Source organism: Garra rufa, chromosome 8, assembly GCF_049309525.1.
Source record: "Garra rufa chromosome 8, GarRuf1.0, whole genome shotgun sequence".
In the NCBI taxonomy this organism is placed as follows: domain Eukaryota; kingdom Metazoa; phylum Chordata; class Actinopteri; order Cypriniformes; family Cyprinidae; genus Garra; species Garra rufa.
Window position 1 is genome coordinate 15,054,322 of NC_133368.1, and position 18,710 is coordinate 15,073,031.

The following is an 18,710-nucleotide window of genomic DNA, read 5'->3' on the forward strand; positions in this document are numbered from 1 at the left end:
TGTACATGCACTGTACATGTGGCAGTTTTGACAATAAAGCAGACTATGACAATAAAGCAGACAAGGGTTATGATGTCCACATATTTTTGTTCAGGAAATGATAGGAAAGATTATGTGGACATTTTAATTAAATGTTTGGTCAATATTAAACAAGGAATTCGATCATCATGTAAGTGTAACAACTGCATTTACCAGGCCTTTGGTGCCCTTTTCAGGTATTTCTATTAAAATTGTAATGTAAACTGTTAATTTTGTATTATATTATGTATTTTAACACTGTTATTTAATGACACCATATGGTCATTATTAATCAATAATCATAATTGCCTCTGTGTTTTAATATAATGCATTTTAAGTCATTTTGTTTACTTAGATCTGCTTATATTCATATTAAGAAAGATGCCTTAGTCGTGAAATTATTACCGACATTAAAACACTATTAACGTCGACAGAATAAAATAAAGTTTCACAGGATTATGAACGTACCTAAGTGATGCACGGGCTTCATCTTGGGCTTTTTTTTTTCTTTCGTTTCTCGGCGCCGGACTGTTGATGTCTCTTTCCAGGACCAGGCATTTTGTTCATCAATTATTATCATCATTTTTGGCCAAATAGGCAGCCGTAAACAGAGGTAAAGGCGCGTCGTTGCGCGTCATCACGTGTGCTTACTAGCCTACTCTGCGTTCACAGAAAATGCAATATATACTGCACGTTTATATTTTTGTTTATTTGTATATGTATATTATTAATATTAATGTATTATTATAATAGGCTATATAAAAACTAAAATAAATAATAATAAAAAATAATAAAATAATAAAAATATTTATTTTTGAGCAGCTGGGATGGTGCCCCCCTGGGAGTTGGTGCCCTACGCAGACTGCGTACTCTGCGTATAGGGAGCGGCGGTACTGATCAAAACCTTTCATCAGAATTGTCCTAAAACCAAAACAATACCCGTTCTTGTCTTAGGACAACTTTGATGAACTTTTTTGATCCAGTTCAAATGTTGACTACTGTATATCTCCCAATAATGTGTCTTTAAATAATCAGAACTCAGTAGTTTTTATTGTAACAGCAAAATATAATGCAATGCAATACAGTGATGATTGAGAGATGAACAAATAAATGCCCCTCAAATGAAATGTGATATTAAAGTTATTCTCATATTTATTTCATGAAACTAATAAGAACTTTTTGACTTTCCAAGTCCTCTTCATCTGGTCAAACACACATCCAGCAGTCATGTGTGGACGGCTCAGACAGGAGATGAAGTGCCTCTCTTCTCAGGACAGATGACCATTGTCTGGAAATCTCTTCATGAATCAGCTCAAGAGGGGTGTTCGGGTCACCAAGAAGCATAATGAAGACATGAACATAATCTCCTGTGTGTCCTACAAAGAGAAGCAGAACATCATGAGTGAAGAAACTCAGATCCTAAAACACTGCACAACCTACTGTACATATCCACTGCACAATAAAACATAACAGTTTTTGTTGGATTGAACATGTTTCAGTGATATGAAAAGGTTGTCGTTTTCTTCCATCTGGAACAGGATGGAGTTCTGTAGCTCTCGAACATCATGACCACTGATACTGCTACATCTACTAGTAAGTCAACAAACAACTGTTAGCTTGGGATATAAATATAGCCTAACTAAAGCAAAAAAAAAGTTGGATGAATTACTGAATTTCACTCTCCATGATTTGTGATCAACAACCGTCTCCAATATAATGGAGTATTTTACTTTTCTGTTGGAATAGTGTTTTGCATTTTCAAATGGAGGAGTAATGGGTTTATGGGATCCATCAGTTGAATCACACTGAGGGAAACCCAACTCTACCGCTGCTGTTGAGATCAAATCAGATGATGCACTGAAACTCCACTGTCACATTACAACTAATTACAACTATAGGGTCTATTAAAGCTTGTGTCAATAACAGGGTTGACAAAAATACCAAAACATGAGCCTGAGATGGCACAATAAATTTCTTGTCATTTTAATGTGTCTTCATTTCATAGATATTTAAAAAATGTTGTTTAAACGTATTTCATTTTTTAATTTTTCCAAGTGGAAAAGGCACTGATTTCGTGGAATGACCCTCAATTGGTGTAAAACTGTTACTGAGCATTTATACTTTAATTTGAGCATAATTTTTGAGTACTTTTTACAGCCCTGCTCATGAGTCTATGAGTTTTGTACAAGAGAGATTTATCCTTGTGGTTCGTGTTGGTATATATTTGATCTTGTGTTTCCTCAACTATAGTTAACTATTAGTTAATTAGTTTAGTTTAGTTTAGTTTAGTTTAGTTTACCACTTTATTAATCCCACAGGAAGCAATTACAATAGGGCTATAAACTATATTAAAATACGTATTGCACATGCTTCAAAATAAACTCAATCACTCATAAATACCTACAAATAGTAAATAACACAATAAGAATCCTTTTAAAAATCTAATTACAAAGACAGATATCCTCTGGCACAATTAATAACATTACAGGTTTTCTTTATCACTTGCTGCTCATAAAACTCAGTTAGACTCAGCAGATCATGCTGGTAATTTTTCAACAGGTCTTAACTATAATTTGCAAGCGCTTCTTTCTCTTTTGAGAAAGTGATGAAAACCAACATAGAAATGAAAGCTTAAATTACTCTCAATAAAAGTGCTGCATGAACGTTTTTCAAGAGATTTTTGTTCACAAAAGGTGTTTATTTATGTACAGATCTTTATCACTTTGTTTAATGGCCCTTGTGGGATTAATAAAGTTGTTAAACTTAAAACTTAACTTAATGGTTTGCATAAAATGTATTATCTCTCTTTGGTGTAAAGTCTCCAGAAAGATTTATCTTGTCACAGGGAGTCAGACTGAGACGTGCGGATCCATTTGCAGCATTTATTGAGAATCGTCAACATGCAGGAATAATCACCAGAAAACAGGAACAACGTAGGTAATCCGGGAAACAGTTCGATAGACAGGGAATGGTCGCAATGGCAGGAAGCAGGAATCGTCAACGGGGTACACAGTCCAGAGTCATACACAGATAATCCAACACAGAGAAAAACGCTTAGAATTACGACCATATGGAACAATAAGACTTCGCAAGGTGGCTGTGTGTGTGAGTGGCTTAAATGCATGTGGGTAAATGATAAACAGGTGTATGCAGCAATCAGTTCAGTGGGAACCGAGGAGCAGCTGTGTGCAGTGATTGGTGCAGTGGCTTATGGGGTTTGCAGTCCAGAATGTGTGTGCTAGAGTTCATGACGAGATAGACCAGATACGTGACAGAGCCCCTCCTCAAGGAGCGGCTTCCAGACGCTCTAACCACCTAATACAACCTGGAGGGTGGTGGAGCGGATGCGTAACAGGGGGAGGGATGGAGGGCCAGGTCCATGTAGGGGTACTGGAACCAGGAACTGAGGCGGAGCCGACGGAGGGAGAAGCCATGATGAAGGAAGGGTTGGCTCCTGCATGGGGCCGACCGACGGAGGTGGAGCCGGTGGAGCCCGAGGCGGAACCGGAGAGTCGATGGTCCTGGGCGACACAGAGGATCCGGAGGGCCAAGGCGGAACCCAAGGCTCTGGCGACCCTGGCGGAGATGGAGGTCCGGAGGTACGCAGCGGAGCCGGAGTGACAGAGGATCGAGGCTGTGCCCACGGGAGGGAGGAGGTCCACAGAGCCGGCAGGACGGAGTGACGAGGCTCAGCCGGAGGAGTAGAGTCCAGAGGCGAAGGTGGGGCGACGACTGACCGGGGCGGAGCCGGAGAGACGATGGAGCCCGGAGGAGCTGGTGGGCCGACGGCCGACAACGGAGACGAGGGAGCACAGAGCCGGGGTGGAGCCGCAGGGTCGGAGGGCCGAGGTGGAGTCCAGGACTCTGAGACTGGAGGTGATGGTGAGGGATCCCTCAGTCTGGACACCGATGGAGACTGGCAGTCCCACGTCAAGTCCTCTGCACTGAAGGTGGGATGTGGGTGAGCAGAGGGACTGTCAGGAGACAGAGGTGGCGGGACTGGGGCAGCAGGGAGGGTGGGTGGGAACAGTCCATGCATGAGCTCCGTGACCAGAACCGGGCAGACAGGAATCTCAGGACGACTGGATGGAACCAGCGGGGTCTCTGGAAGGCTGGGCGGAACCAGCGGAGGCTCTGGAAGGCAGGGCTGAACCCGCGGAGTCTCTGGAAGGCTGGGCGGAACCAGCGGAGGCTCTGGAAGGCTGGGCTGAACCAGCGGAGGCTCTGGAAGGCTGGGCTGAACCAGCGGAGGCTCTGGAAGGCTGGGCGGAACCAGCGGAGTCTCTGGAAGGCTGGGCGGAACCAGCGGAGTCTCTGGAAGGCTGGGCGGAACCAGCGGAGTCTCTGGAAGGCTGGGCGGAACCAGCGGAGGCTCTGGAAGGCTGGGCTGAGGAGCGGGCTCTGGACGACGCTCTTGTGAAGCGGGCTCTGGACGACGCTCTTGAGGAGCGGGCTCTGGACAACGCTCTTGAGGAGCGGGCTCTGGAGAACTGGACAACCCCAGCGGAGATTCAGGAGGGCTGGGCGTCTCCAGCGGAGATTCTGGAAGAGCAGGCTCTGGGCGAGCGGTCACAGGAGGGCGCTCTGGCGGCGGAGACTCTGGAAGGCTGGGCGGAACCAGCGGAGGCTCTGGAAGGCTGGGCGGAACCAGCGGAGACTGTGAGAAGGCGGTTGCCATCTTGTGCTGTGGCTCTACCTCACCCACCGTAAACGGAGAGCCACACAACAAAAGAGCCAGATCCATGTAGTGATGCAGAGTCCAGCCAAGTTCAAAATTTGGCATGTTGGAAGCCAATGGCTCTGAGAGTCCTCCACGAAAAAAAATCATGAGGCATGTCTCATCCATCGAAGACAGATTTGCCAAATCAATGAAAGCCATGACATAATCCTCAATTGTCTGCTCACCCTGCTTGAGAAGCATGATCTGCACCGTGGGATTCATGCTGGAACCGAATGACACCAAAGCCGCTGGATCCTTACTGGGCGAAGTCTTCTGTCACAGGGAGTCAGACTGAGACGTGCGGATCCATTTGCAGCATTTATTGAGAATCGTCAACATGCAGGAATAATCACCAGAAAACAGGAACAACGTAGGTAATCCGGGAAACAGTTCGATAGACAGGGAATGGTCGCAATGGCAGGAAGCAGGAATTGTCAACGGGGTACACAGTCCAGAGTCATACACAGATAATCCAACACAGAGAAAAGCGCTTAGAATTACGACCATATGGAACAATAAGACTTCGCAAGGTGGCTGTGTGTGTGAGTGGCTTAAATGCATGTGGGTAAATGATAAACAGGTGTATGCAGCAATCAGTTCAGTGGGAACCGAGGAGCAGCTGTGTGCAGTGATTGGTGCAGTGGCTTATGGGTTTTGCAGTTCAGAATGTGTGTGCTAGAGTTCATGACGAGATAGACCAGATACGTGACATATCTTCTTTTATGACTAGTCCGAGAGGTTGTAGCAATTCTTAAGTACTACTTTTTTTATTAAATATTAAAACAGTAGTATTTGTTTTTCAGTTTAACATTTTTATTTAGTAATAATAATTATAAAACTAATTTATAATAGTCATATTTACGATCACAAAACTTTTGACAATATGTTTTTAAAATACATACAATATACTTTAGTCATATAAACAATCACAAAACATTTGACCTAATTGTGCAGAGAAACAAGCACAGCAAAGCCAGAGCTTTTATGCAATCTTTTCCTGCTCCTGATATTTACACTTTTCTCCCTTCTCTATACTGTATTTGGGGGAAAAAAACTACATATTTTGCTACTTTAGCTTGTAGAGAATTTTGGTTAGCTCAAAGAATTTAAGATGATCAATATATGTGTGTATATGCATGAGACTGTTTCTCTCATCACATATACACTGCAAACTCCACCAGGTCTTACGACCAATGAATAGGATGAAATGAGTTATTTAAAACATACATTTCAGTCAGGGAAAGTAGTTTAACTCACAGGAAATCGTGTATAATAATCGTCATTAAATATACGCAATTTCCAGTTTCTGATCAGTAACAGTAATAACGATATCGACTGGTTTCTTTGTCCAGCAAATTGTTCAGCGATACCCATTACTCTGACGTTGGCCCGTCGTCACGGCAACGCATTTTTACTAACCAGAACGGAGTTAAAACAATTGAACAGAATAGGGCTTAAGGTAGCAATATGAGATCGAAACAGTTTAAGTGACTTTGTAATGTAAGCATTCAGCACAGAGAATCATTATATGTGAATATATGGTTGTTTATTAAACTATTCTACTTACAAACGATCGCACATAGACAAACGTACATAAAACACAAATAGACAGAGAACGCGTGAGAGAGAGAGAGTAAGAGAGAGAGAGAGAGAGAGAGAGAGACAGAAAGTGAGTTTGCAAAGGGACAGGAATGAAACGGTTCTGAACATCCTGAAATCGTTTCTTTTATAAAACGCCTTAAACGCAGCTATCTACGTTTGTAGAAAGGACGGATACTTGCAAGCTTGTTGTTGTTGTGCATTGGTTCCGTATGTGTTCAGTTCAGAAAGTCCTTTCCAGTTCCTTGAGAGTATTGCAGGCCTCATCATCTCCTCCGCTAGGTGAGACCCCCCCCCCCCCATGGATCTGGGGGGAGGTGCGGGTGACGTGTCTTTGTGTCCCGAAGGCAAGAGAGAGCGAGAGAGAGATGAGGGAAGGTTTATAAACCTGTAGGTCGTTCACGCCCACAGTTGGACCTTGTCCAATCCGGTTGATCTGAGTTTTGGAGGGAAGATTGAAAGTCTTTGTCTCTCAAAATGTTGTTTCGCATGTGGAAGCTGATTGGTTGTTTGGCCACAAAACTTTCAAAAGTTCAATAATACATATAAAGCAAGGAGTTATTAAGATGCCACAAACATTAACATTTAGGGAATAATAAATGCTGCTCATAGACACCAAACATGATCTATGAATCTTCTCGGTTGACTGAGTGATTCTAAACGTGAGTCTTAGCATGCACAATAATTCACCTATTGCGGATTAATGTTTGAGGCCGACATACATAACAGAAACAACAATATAAGAAATGGTAACACATTGATACGTGTACATTTCTATATAACTGTATGTGGGACTGCATGTCTGAATAAGGAAAGTCTATCTTTCCCTGCATTCCTGTAGGAGTCTTATCTTGATGGTGGGGGGATGAGCTGGATAGTGAACAAAGGACTGGCTCATAGCACATAGGTGTTAATCATGGGGGAGAAGTCATTTAAGGAATATAACTAGTTATTTCATGTCTGATTGGCTCCAGGCACTACATATCCCCTCTTTCGAACGTTGTTGTCCGTCCAACAGACAACAGCGAGCGACGTCAAAGGTGCGGAACAATCAGGCATGCACCCGGCACTCATGGCTGGAAGAGAGAGGTGGCTCTCTGGAGGTTGGTGCTTCAAGGAGTGGCTGTGGTGCCGTGGTCGACGTTATCAGGTGTGATAATGTAGACAGTGGCAAGGTATGGGTCCTCGAGATTTGTGCAACAGGTGTCGAGGCACTGTCACTTGTCATCCTGACCCAGGTTGGTCTGTGTCAGGTGGTTGTTATCTAGTATCTGTGGTCCCTGCAGTCTGGAATCGCTGGTTGGACTCTCACTTGTGAGAGGGCAGGTAGTTCCAGGGTTCGCAGAGAATTGTCGTAAAGATTTTGTAGTGTAAAGAAGTTTCCGACGGGCCCGGTTAGGGTGCAGGAGGGCAGCAGGTGTCTGTTATCCCGCTGTTTTGCTCAAATGTCATCAGGCGTCTGATGTTGGGGGTGTCGACACTGACTTGAGCGGGTCTGAGTTGTGTTGGTAGGGGTTTTGCTGTTGGTCCTGTGGGCCCGTTGCTCCGTTCAACATTGTCTGGCTGCTCCTGAGCTGTCGGCTGGTCTCATGGGATGCTTTTTCCTTTTAGGAAGTCTAATGCGGTGTTGCGTTGGGCAAGGAGTCAGAAGTTGATCTTTCAGTACTTCTCAGTGGAGTTTCATTCAAGGAGCTCTTTGTTAGCATCAGAAACTCTGTTCTGGAAAAGCAGGCGTGTCCAGCTGTCCTTGTGGGTGTCGGTTAACTTTGGTACTCGGAGACTTGCAGGTTCAGTTCATTTACCTCCTGTCTGAGGCCCTTGAGGGTGTGGGCCAAGGAGAAGACGATGCTGCTCAGCTCCTGGTTGTCCAGGCTGGATGTGAGTTGTCCATTTGTCGCAGTCCTGCTGTTCCTTTCTCTGCCATTGCAGGCCGTTGGCTGCTTTAGGCTGAAGGATGCCGTTCTCTGTACTCTGCTGAGTCTCCAGTTGGTCCTGGTGAGTGGCAGGGCTGGATGTCCGAGACACGCTGGTTCACAGTTCCTATTGTGAATCTCGCTGGCTGCGGCATGCTTTTGGCTTCCTGCGCTCTTTGGATGCAGGTGTCGCACTCGGGCATGTTTCACTGAAGTACTGGTGAGCAATGTAGGTGGTGACACGGGTGGTCTCTTAGTTGACACGGGTGTCGTTTCTGGTGCCATCTGGTGGTAAACGTTCACAGATGTTTCTCGTCGGCTGACTGCTTTGCATCGTAGAGAGGCTGTGTCGTTTGAAATCCGCTGGTTTCGAGCTGGCATCAAACTTAGCATATTCTGATGTCCTCTGTCACTGCATGCTTGGCAGTGCGCCACTTTTGCATTGGTAGTGGCTTTGGTACTCTGGTGTATTCTGCACGGTGCATCTTGGGCATACATCAGCAATGACCCCCCTTTGTTCCTGGAAAGCTGGGAGCTGTGGCGGTGTTTGGTTATCAGGAACAAATGTGAGGATGTGTCATCTAGATGCGGCATGTGTGTGACATCACTGAGTTGTTTTCGGCTTAGTGCCTTAGTGTGGTCGGACAGTGCAAAGTGTCAGCATTGCTTGGGAGCAGTGGAGGCTGCTTTAGCAGAGCTATTTTGTAGGTGGAGCCAGTGTGCATGGGTGTGATGCAGGCGGCGTAGCAGCGGGAGGGATTTGCTTGTGGCTTAGAAGCGATGCTTGGGTTGGGTGGGTGGGTTTTTTGTTGTTGAAAACCTTAGGCAACCTTTATACTTGTACGTACAAATAAACAGTAAAATTTAATCTCAATTACAGTTTGACTATATTTAGGTGACAAATACATGTAAAGTAAAACTTTTTGATGCCATTGGTATAAGACAATTAATATTGACAGCATACAGTCAAGTTGTGCGCGCTGGTATTCATCAGGAAGCCCTCACCTGCATGTGTTGTGTCAGCTATTAGACAGTTTACAGAGGAAGGATTACTTTATAAAGGTTTTGAATGGCCACATTTTGGTGACAAACAATAAAAAAAATAATCACAATCACAAATTGTCTTACTGTATAACATTTTTTATGAAGTTTACAACATATATATCAAGCAGATCTGCATTTATGGCTAATTCAATTCAGTTTAATTTATACAGCAATAAATCATAAATCTTATTTCATAGTACTGTTAATACCCAACTTAAAACACAACATTGCAACTGTTAATATATACATGTAGATGTACAAAACATATACTACTGAAAGAAAAATATTTTCAGTGTGGGTATCACACTAATGTGTTATTTTAGAGGTGGTTAATAACAGCTGGCTCCACTGCTTCAGATCTTCACACATCCTCATGTCTTGCAATGTCTCCCAAAGCCCTATAAACACAACACATGACAATAAATTACAAATTAGCTGTGCAAACTAATGTGACCAAGCTGTAACTAGACTTGATGATTATAATATTAACAAACTGAGGATAACTGACCAGTAATGCCTTCTCCTATGGTACCGTTTTTACACGGTTCTTAAAATGATATTGCTAATGCTTACAAGCTAGCTACGGTGCTTTACAAAAACTTATACACATCTCGTTGTCTCATTATTTAAATAAATATGTTCACGGATTTGGTATTTATGAGAAGTTATGAGAAGAAAAACAAGACTTACGGTGCATTTCACGTTTTCGTCGAGCTGCATCTCTGACTGCTTCGGACGAACCACAGTCTGACAGCGGACCCGATGAAGCTGCTGTGTGCACCGAAGGAACTGCACCGGCTCTGAGCCTCACTTGGTTCTTGCTTCAGCATCTCATGTTGAACTGCATCACATCGCCGGGATGATAATCCTCCAGTGTAAAGTGAACGCGTTTTTCGAAGCAGATGCATTAGTATAGGCCCGTCACTTCATCCCACAAACGCACCCATATACGGAAGATAGCACCGTTCTTTTTATTGTAAGTAAACCCGCGGACACGATGTCCTGACAGGCTGGAGTTTGTGCAGCCTCCATAAACACAATAATTTACCATGACGATGATCAATTGAAATTAAAAATAACTACCGAAAACACACTAACTCACGACTGCTCCTACTGAATAGCAACAGAGCTTGGCGAACGACTCCCTCTCGTGACGTCATATGACGCGGTGTGGAAAAAAAAGTTGTTTTTGAGAGCGGTCAAGGAAATCGTCACTTTGTCTTCTAAATTTGTGCCCTTAGGTCTTGTAAAATATTTTCAAATAGTGCATTAACGGTTCGTATAGTATTTTCATTCACGAATATATGTTTATCTCGATTTTTTTTTAACCTGCAATATGCACTTTAAAGTCTTTGAAATACCTGAATGGTATGTACACTGCAAAAGATTACTTTTCAGAAAGGGGGTGTGGCTTCTAGAGTGGGCACTGCTTCACGTATTCCATTGAATGTGTGTGCAGCATTAGGGTTTTAGCCACACTGTGTTTTGAGCCGAACAGTGACCCCTTTTGGTGAATGCAGGTAGTTCGTTCGCCAGAGTGTAAACATCTGGGAGTAATCTTATCTAGCAAGGCTTTCTCGCAGTTGAGGGAGTATCGTAGGGCTGTGAGAAACAGGACGTAGCAGGTTTTGCATTGTCTATTCCAGGTTAAGTTCAGAGCACAGGTGTCCTCAGTGTTGGCCTGCACTGATCTCAGATCACTCCCACACAGTGATGTCGCTGCGTGTTCAGCTCCCATACACCACTGTATGTTTGTTCACCTTGGTCAGTCAGACGTCCCCCCTTGGCATGGGGCAGCTGGACAATCACTTTGCTAATCTTTATTGCCTTCTGGTGCTTGGCTGTTTTCCGGCGGTCTGTAGAGTCCGCTGAATCGAGCAATCGCTGTACGGAAGAAGGCTGTAGCATTTGGGTGGTGACTCACAGTGTGATGTGGATATCTGAGGGGAAAGATTTTCTGGCGTTGATGCCATCTTCCCTTGGTGCCTGTCGCGTTGTCTCACGTAGGCTCAGATGCTGGTCGTAGCAGTCGTGTTCTTAGCTGCTGTATTCAGTTTTGACAGTTTTGACTGCTGGTACAAATGGCTGGGGTCCTGTTAGCTGGAGGTGGAGCTAAGCAGATCTGTCTCGTGGTCACACTGGGCAAATGTTCTTGCTTAAAAGTCAATGTTTTGCAGACAGGCGTGTGTTGTAGCCTACTGCAGTGTTCAGGAAGACAGCGTTTTGTGGTGACAGCTGTCAGATTCCCGGCCAGCTTGCTGGCGTGTGAGGTGTGAACGGTGGGCTGTTAGGCCCGGGAGAGATTTTGTGTTGAGCTCTCCTGTTTGTTCATATTGTTATCTGCAAGAATTTGAGTTCTTTAAGGTGTGCTGGGTTCATTGTAAAGAGAGCTTCCGCTGTTTAGGAGTGTTCTCCTGTACTGCTCTCTGCGCTCAGTCTGTGGGGGTGTTGCAGGCGTGTCTTGAAGCTTTTCTCCTCTCTCCTCGTGTAGGTCCTTGTCCTCTTCATCCGCTATCTCTGAACATCCAGATGGTCTAGGCGGTTCTGCGCGCTGTCCTGGTTCCGTCGTGGGTGAAGCTTTCTCCGCTGCGGCTTTAGTCAGACGATCTTGTTGAGGGCGTGGTCACTGATGGTCCGGGCTGTAGATGAGTTGATTGGTTCTCTGCAGCCGTAGCTCTTGACTGGATCGTGATCCATTCGCCTGTGTGCGCGGTCGTCCGGCTGTTCTCCGCTCAGGGGCTGTAGTCACTAGACCCAGGGCAGGATGGCCTCTTTGCCTTGTCTGGACTGGATGGCGAGACTGGATGGTGACATGTTGACACAAATAGAGAGGGAGAGACAAAGCACAACGAGCCAATGCAAGTCCATACAGAACTAATGAGCTAAAATGTTGCTATGTGTTGCGCCTTAACTGATGTCATCAGATGGTGACGCAAACTAAACGCTTATCCTAGCTGTAAAGAAGGGGTCAGATAGTTTGTGTGGGTAAACACAGGAAACTATGAGTAAACTTAATGATGAGCGATTAACTTTGGAGCTATTCAGTTCATCGGTGTAGTTACCAAAAGATTTCACTGATGTTCAGACAGGTTCAGTCTCTAATAGGGAGAAAAATAAGAACAAAATCCATCAGAAAGAGAGGTATAAAGGGTTAAAGCAAAAGAGAGAAAGTGAGCTGACTGCCAGCCCTGGGGTCAGTGACGGGGCCCGCCGGGTGGGGGCGCTATGGAGTCGTCACACCTGGGAAATGGCAGAGCTGAGAGAGCAAAAGAGAGAGAGGCCCCCCTGGGATGGGCCGAATTACCCGGGGTAGTGAGAGTGCAACTTGATCGATTTGGTCAAAGTTTAAATTTAAATCAAGACTGTTTAATCAAAAATTTAAAATGAGCAAATACAATTATAATTGCTAAAGGGAGAGTTGAATCTAAGGCGGTGAAATAATTAAAATTAAATCACACACAAAAAAAAAACATACATTATGTTAATTATCATTATGGTTTAAATAACAATAATTAATAATGTAAAAAAAAGGAAAAGAGAAGGGAGAGACTGACTATCCATAAGCGTTGTTGCTCAAAGAAAACAAAAAAAAAAAAATATGAAATCAGGCATAGGTATTGGAAGAGGTTTTAGACAGACTTCTATCTTTTAATAGAAGGAAATACCTTTTATGCGGGATTTCAGATTCCACCTTGTGTGGATTTAAACGCGCATCTAAGCGCAGTTGCATGGCGATGTGTTATCGCGGGTGTATCTTTCTTGTGTCCGTTTTACTGAACACAGGTACATGTGTTTTGCAAACTTTAACTTAATAGGATGGTTAAACTATTAAAAGGTTGCTTAGTTACGATGCGTGCACCTTGATCTTGAGTCAGCCTGCTGACACAAGACTTGTGTGTGCTTTGCACAAAACAAATAAATAACACTCGATCAAGATTTGTACAGTAATAACGCGAAGTTGTTTACTATATTAAATCTATTCGACGAGCAAACGGGGTCAACCTAATCAGTTAGCTAAGCTGAGGTTTTAACCCAAAGGAGCAAGATAGCTGATTAGCATTGGAGTGCACATCAATGGCTAATCTATCTACACTCAAAATATAAAGATATGGCCTTTGTAAGGTGAAAGAGGAACATCGCTCAATCAGCTTCTTCACGCAAAAATAGAGGGTTTCTTCGCTCAATTTAGGGTGGCTTTAAGACGCGCTATAAAAGATTTCTTCGTTTTATAGGGTCAATATATAAACTGCAGTTAAGTTACATCTTCAACAGCGGTTTAGTTTCTCTGTGCGAGAGGCTCAAACATCTGTGAAGGTGTTAAAGGTGGGCTTGGCCACACCGTTCTAACACACACACACACACAAACAAAAGAGACGCGAGTCGCGAGCCGAGTTTGAATAAACAAGCATGCAGACACACAAACTATTCCTGAGCCGCTCACATCACATAGTTTAAAACTGCCCCGCATTCTAACGCCAATTAATGTAGAGAATTTTGGTTAGCTCAAAGAATTTAAGATGATCAATATATGTGTGTATATGCATGAGACTGTTTCTCTCATCACATATACACTGCAAACTCCACCAGGTCTTACGACCAATGAATAGGATGAAATGAGTTATTTAAAACATACATTTCAGTCAGGGAAAGTAGTTTAACTCACAGGAAATCGTGTATAATAATCGTCATTAAATATACGCAATTTCCAGTTTCTGATCAGTAACAGTAATAACGATATCGACTGGTTTCTTTGTCCAGCAAATTGTTCAGCGATACCCATTACTCTGACGTTGGCCCGTCGTCACGGCAACGCATTTTTACTAACCAGAACGGAGTTAAAACAATTGAACAGAATAGGGCTTAAGGTAGCAATATGAGATCGAAACAGTTTAAGTGACTTTGTAATGTAAGCATTCAGCACAGAGAATCATTATATGTGAATATATGGTTGTTTATTAAACTATTCTACTTACAAACGATCGCACATAGACAAACGTACATAAAACACAAATAGACAGAGAATGCGTGAGAGAGAGAGAGTAAGAGAGAGAGAGAGAGAGAGAGAGACAGAAAGTGAGTTTGCAAAGGGACAGGAATGAAACGGTTCTGAACATCCTGAAATCGTTTCTTTTATAAAACGCCTTAAACGCAGCTATCTACGTTTGTAGAAAGGACGGATACTTGCAAGCTTGTTGTTGTTGTGCATTGGTTCCGTATGTGTTCAGTTCAGAAAGTCCTTTCCAGTTCCTTGAGAGTATTGCAGGCCTCATCATCTCCTCCGCTAGGTGAGACCCCCCCCCCCCCCCCCATGGATCTGGGGGGAGGTGCGGGTGACGTGTCTTTGTGTCCCGAAGGCAAGAGAGAGCGAGAGAGAGATGAGGGAAGGTTTATAAACCTGTAGGTCGTTCACGCCCACAGTTGGACCTTGTCCAATCCGGTTGATCTGAGTTTTGGAGGGAAGATTGAAAGTCTTTGTCTCTCAAAATGTTGTTTCGCATGTGGAAGCTGATTGGTTGTTTGGCCACAAAACTTTCAAAAGTTCAATAATACATATAAAGCAAGGAGTTATTAAGATGCCACAAACATTAACATTTAGGGAATAATAAATGCTGCTCATAGACACCAAACATGATCTATGAATCTTCTCGGTTGACTGAGTGATTCTAAACGTGAGTCTTAGCATGCACAATAATTCACCTATTGCGGATTAATGTTTGAGGCCGACATACATAACAGAAACAACAATATAAGAAAAGGTAACACATTGATACGTGTACATTTCTATATAACTGTATGTGGGACTGCATGTCTGAATAAGGAAAGTCTATCTTTCCCTGCATTCCTGTAGGAGTCTTATCTTGATGGTGGGGGGATGAGCTGGATAGTGAACAAAGGACTGGCTCATAGCACATAGGTGTTAATCATGGGGGAGAAGTCATTTAAGGAATATAACTAGTTATTTCATGTCTGATTGGCTCCAGGCACTACAAGCTGATCTCTGGCCTATCAGGCTGCAGTTTCAGCTGACGCTGTGTGTTCAGCTCCTCCAGCATCCACACAGAGCCCCTCACAGACTGGAGCAGAAGATCAAAACCTTTCATTTTGTGTCGGCCATTGGCCCATGATCCTCTGCTCTTTCTGTAGGTGATCAGGAAGCTGTTCTCTGCACTTCCTGTGTCACTCCTGCTCACCCTATAAACAATCAAAAGCATTTATCTAGTCTGATCCTAACAACACAATCCAGCCATGACTGCTGTGAGTCAGATAAGTGTGTGTCTCTGGCCACCTGTTCAGTGTAACCAGGGGTGGTTCTCAATGTGGTCTAAAGTGGGCCGATCTGATGGCGCTGCACTGAGACACCAGCCAATCAACTGACGGCACTCTGTTACACACAACACAGTCTTCAGAAACACAAAACAACACACTTCACCTGGATCTGGACGTGATTTCTGTCTCTTGCCTGTAGACAGCTCTCTAGGGAAGTGCAGTCTGCTTTTGGAGGTGACCCTCAACGAGCCTCTGAAGGGGAAACAGCCGCACAGGATGTTGTAGAGCGTCACCCCCACTGACCAAACCGTAGCCGGTCCTGCGTGATAGCGGTGCTGCCAAAACCACTCAGGAGGGGCGAATTGAAGAGTGCCTGAGACACAACAAGACCACAAACATCATCTGAAAAGGTTCCAGTCCAAACAGATTCCCTTTGGTTGATCATGAAAGTTGACAAACAAACACAGATCACTGCAGTGAGATCAAACCAACCTGCAAAGTATTTGTAGGCCGAGCGTTTTAGCCGATCTCCACAACCGAAGTCCAGCAGCTTGATGTCGTGTGACTCTGTGGAGATCAGCAGGTTCTCTGGTTTGACGTCCCGGTGCAGGACTCCGCGGCTCTCGCAGTGTTTGAGCGCCGTGATCAGCTGCAGCAGGACTTTCTTGGCCAGACTCTCATCTAGAGGTCCGTTCTCCTCACAGAAAGTCTCCAGATCTTGGCAAGGATCCGGACGCTCCAGGATCATGGTGTAGCGTCGGCGACGGTCAAACCAGTCCAGCAGCTGCAGGACGTTGGGGCAGGCAGGAGCCGAATTGACCAGGGTCATCAGCGCCACCTCCAGCGGCAGCCGACCCTGACCTTCCTGCAGGACAAACGCTCCATTATATCCAGCGCTGAATGCGGATCAAACACAACAACAGATTCACACTCAACTTACAACTTTCAGTCTCTCTGGTGTCCTGCTTTTAGAGACGTACTTGATGGCAACCTGTAGACAGATGAAGCACAGTAAATCACGCTGACTAATGATCACAGATGACATTTACTGATATCAACATTTCTAAAGGCTGTTTGAATGAAGAAAGGGTCTTACTGGCAGTCCATCGGACCTGCGGGTCCCAGCATACACAGAGCCGAATCCACCTCGCCCCAGCAATGGGCCCTTCACGTACGCTTCTGCAACACAAGATCACAAGAAATGTCTTTAACAGAAAACAGTTTTTTTAATTCAGCATTTTCAGTGGCATATCATTTAAAAACTGAGTCATCACATGTTTAATATCAGTGTATTCTGACCTCTGCGGGAGCGTTTGGCTGCTCTTCTGTATGAGGAGGACGGACGCTCATCCTCCTGGCTGCCGCTCTGCCACTTCCTCTTCCTGTGAGGCTGATCTGTGGACACAGAAACGGCCAACTCGGAAGGCAGAGGTGCAATATATCCAGGCAGCTCTTGGCTCAGTGTCTGGTTTGGGTTTGTCAGTGGTTCCTGAGTGCCATCACCAGAGCCACGTCTCTCAACATCCTGAGCAGCCGTCTGGGTGAAAGCAGCACTCCTGGATCTGGAGCGGCCTGAGGATGCAATATTTCACACTTCTGATACTTACAGGCTTTATTAGTAATGTTTATTGATAATCAACAATCAGTGTCACTGGTCACATCAAATTTTATAACTTAAGATTTTTAAACTTTCATTGTTAGTTGAGTTTCCCAGCATTATAATTGTGACAAAGAATAAAACATTTATTTCACTGGTTTTCATTTACAAGGAATGAAATACATGTGATCACTGAGCTAAGAAAAACATGTGATTAAATGAGTTAACCTGCACACATTTCTTTATATTAATTCAGTCAAACAATGTACAACATTATATCATAACATATCAATAACAAGCAAATGAAAATTAAAACACTCACCTCGTCTTTCACCAAAGTCAGTCATTGACGATCTCCTTCAAACTCCAATAAAAACAAAAAAGAAAGAATGAATGAATGAAATAAAAAAGAAAGAAAGATAGAAAGAAAGAAAAAAAGATAGAAAGAAAGTAGAGAACAAAGAAGAGAGTAATAAAATAAAACTTTCCTCAGAAATAATCTGAAATCTTTCAAAAAATAAAACTCTACTCAAAGAAAATATCCTCCAATCTAAAATAAAAGTCTTCTCTCGCTCCGAACTCCTCCGACAATCACAATCTCAGCACACAGTAAATAGTCTCCGAAAGTCTCTGAAATCGCCTCGTCTCTCAACCAACAGATATTGATGGGTTCGAGTGTTTATAAACATAGATATATATGTTTATAAATGCAGTCAGAATTCATATCATAACACGCGTTGCTATAGCAACTAAAATTCGAATCACTTATTTGCAAGGCGGACGTCGCGTGCGTGAGTACAACAGCGGAAGCGCACGCATATATCGCATATATTGAATTTTTACGCACTTTTTTACGCATTTTAACTTGTCAGATTCACCAAAAACTGGCATAACGTTAAATGAGTATAAATCAGAGATGTTATTATGAGCTCTGTCTAAATTCAACTGCTTTCCCCTGCAACCAATTATTGACAAGAAGTTTAGTAGTCGAAGGTACACAGAAACCTTAACATTTATCCAAAATATTGATCAAATCTAAATAAATAAAACATTTCAAAACAAGACGAAGCGAAAAATATATGGCTATATGAATTTACCATAATGCAAGAGTGGAGAATGATGTTCCTGTACTCATCAAGAAACTTACAGGTGAGTAGACGTTACTTGATGAGGTTCTCTATTCATGTAGAAAAACTGAAACACTTTTATGAAGAAATATAAGACTAATATTCATACAAGATGTTCATTTTGCCAATTTAACACAGAAACCGTCTTTCATTTACTCTGGAAAAAAAAATTGGCTCCATTAATCATATAATCATTTATAATAATCATATAAGCCATTTATATTTCATTTCAATATTTCTGTTGTGAAGACATGATCTAACGTGCTTTATATCTGATACATAAGTGTTTTGTGTCCCATAGTAGGATAAAGTGAAAACATAGGGCTCATAATCATGGATAATAAAACACTGATTGTATTCAAACTGAGCTAAAATATGCAGTTTGTTGTTGCTGATATTTATTTGGTCAAAAGATGAAATTCTGA

General features: G+C 43.3%; 1 protein-coding gene across 1 annotated transcript; it reads right to left on the reverse strand.

Annotated features, from left to right (window-relative positions):
• Positions 1-1,224: 1,224 nt before the first annotated feature.
• LOC141340096 (serine/threonine-protein kinase pim-3-like) lies at positions 1,225-17,505 on the reverse strand. The gene is made up of 9 exons (XM_073845030.1): positions 17,481-17,505; positions 16,861-17,142; positions 16,658-16,740; positions 16,502-16,552; positions 16,054-16,426; positions 15,725-15,934; positions 15,595-15,676; positions 15,323-15,486; positions 1,225-1,394 (listed from the first exon to the last, which is right to left on the reverse strand). Exons 1-9 carry the CDS (start codon positions 17,503-17,505, stop codon positions 1,225-1,227), a joined length of 1,440 nt encoding a protein of 479 aa, XP_073701131.1.
• Between the last annotated feature and the right edge of the window lie 1,205 nt (positions 17,506-18,710).